Source organism: Seriola lalandi, unplaced genomic scaffold (assembly GCF_002814215.2).
Source record: "Seriola lalandi dorsalis isolate HSWRI2012SDOR001 ecotype SW California unplaced genomic scaffold, Sedor1 jcf7180002049493, whole genome shotgun sequence".
In the NCBI taxonomy this organism is placed as follows: domain Eukaryota; kingdom Metazoa; phylum Chordata; class Actinopteri; order Carangiformes; family Carangidae; genus Seriola; species Seriola lalandi.
Window position 1 is genome coordinate 1 of NW_019520046.1, and position 790 is coordinate 790.

A 790-nucleotide genomic window follows, 5' to 3' on the forward strand; every position below is an offset into this window, starting at 1 on the left:
GATGACGACATGGAGGTCCACTGGTTTAAAGATGGTCTGAAGCTACACGAGACACACCAGACGATCCTCAAGTCTTTTGGCAAAACTCACATTCTGGTGTTTGTCAATGTGGCCTATCAAGACTCAGGGGTAGTGACCTTTGTCGCAGGGAGATCCAAGACCTCATCACGCCTCAAGGTCAAAGGTACTTTTAGGAGACACCAATTTCAAAATTTGTTTCATGGTTTTTCTGGCTGGTTAGCAAAACATTCTGAGAATGATATTAAAGAAAATTGTTGAAAGCTAGACTTGAATAGATTCCATGAGGAACTCTCTAACAACCAGGCCCTTCTGCCACGACGACTCACTCCTACATTCTTCATCCTTCTCCCCCGTCCTTTAGCCTCAAGACACTGTCCCCCTATCTGCCCTGTGGGTGTCAAGATGGACGTAGATCGACCCAACAGTGCCCTTCTCACCTGGGTTCCTGCCCCCAACAGCCAGACGTCCACCCGCTCCATCTTCGTGCTGGAGAGAAAAGAAGTGGGCTCCCAGGAGTGGCAGAAGTGTTTCACCACAGAGACCGCCACCTCAGCTGAGGTCACTGGTGACAGCGTGCCATGCGAAGGCGACTACCGCTTCCGTGTCTGTTGCATCAACAAGTACGGACGAAGTGGTCATGTGGAGTTTCCCAAAGTCGTCCATCTGGGTGAGGAAATGACTGTGAAGTAAAATTGTACATATGTTATTGTGCGCATTTCATCATACTGTGAACCTAAAGAGAGTATAACGCTGCTAAATTGTCCTCACT

General features: G+C 48.4%; 1 protein-coding gene across 1 annotated transcript; it reads left to right on the forward strand.

Annotated features, from left to right (window-relative positions):
- Positions 1–7: 7 nt before the first annotated feature.
- On the forward strand, positions 8–688 carry LOC111648816 (obscurin-like protein 1; the record flags this gene model as incomplete). The annotated part of the gene is made up of 2 exons (XM_023398541.2): positions 8–184; positions 383–688. Coding segments are annotated over exons 1-2 (481 nt in total), but the record flags the coding sequence as incomplete, so codon positions are not given.
- Between the last annotated feature and the right edge of the window lie 102 nt (positions 689–790).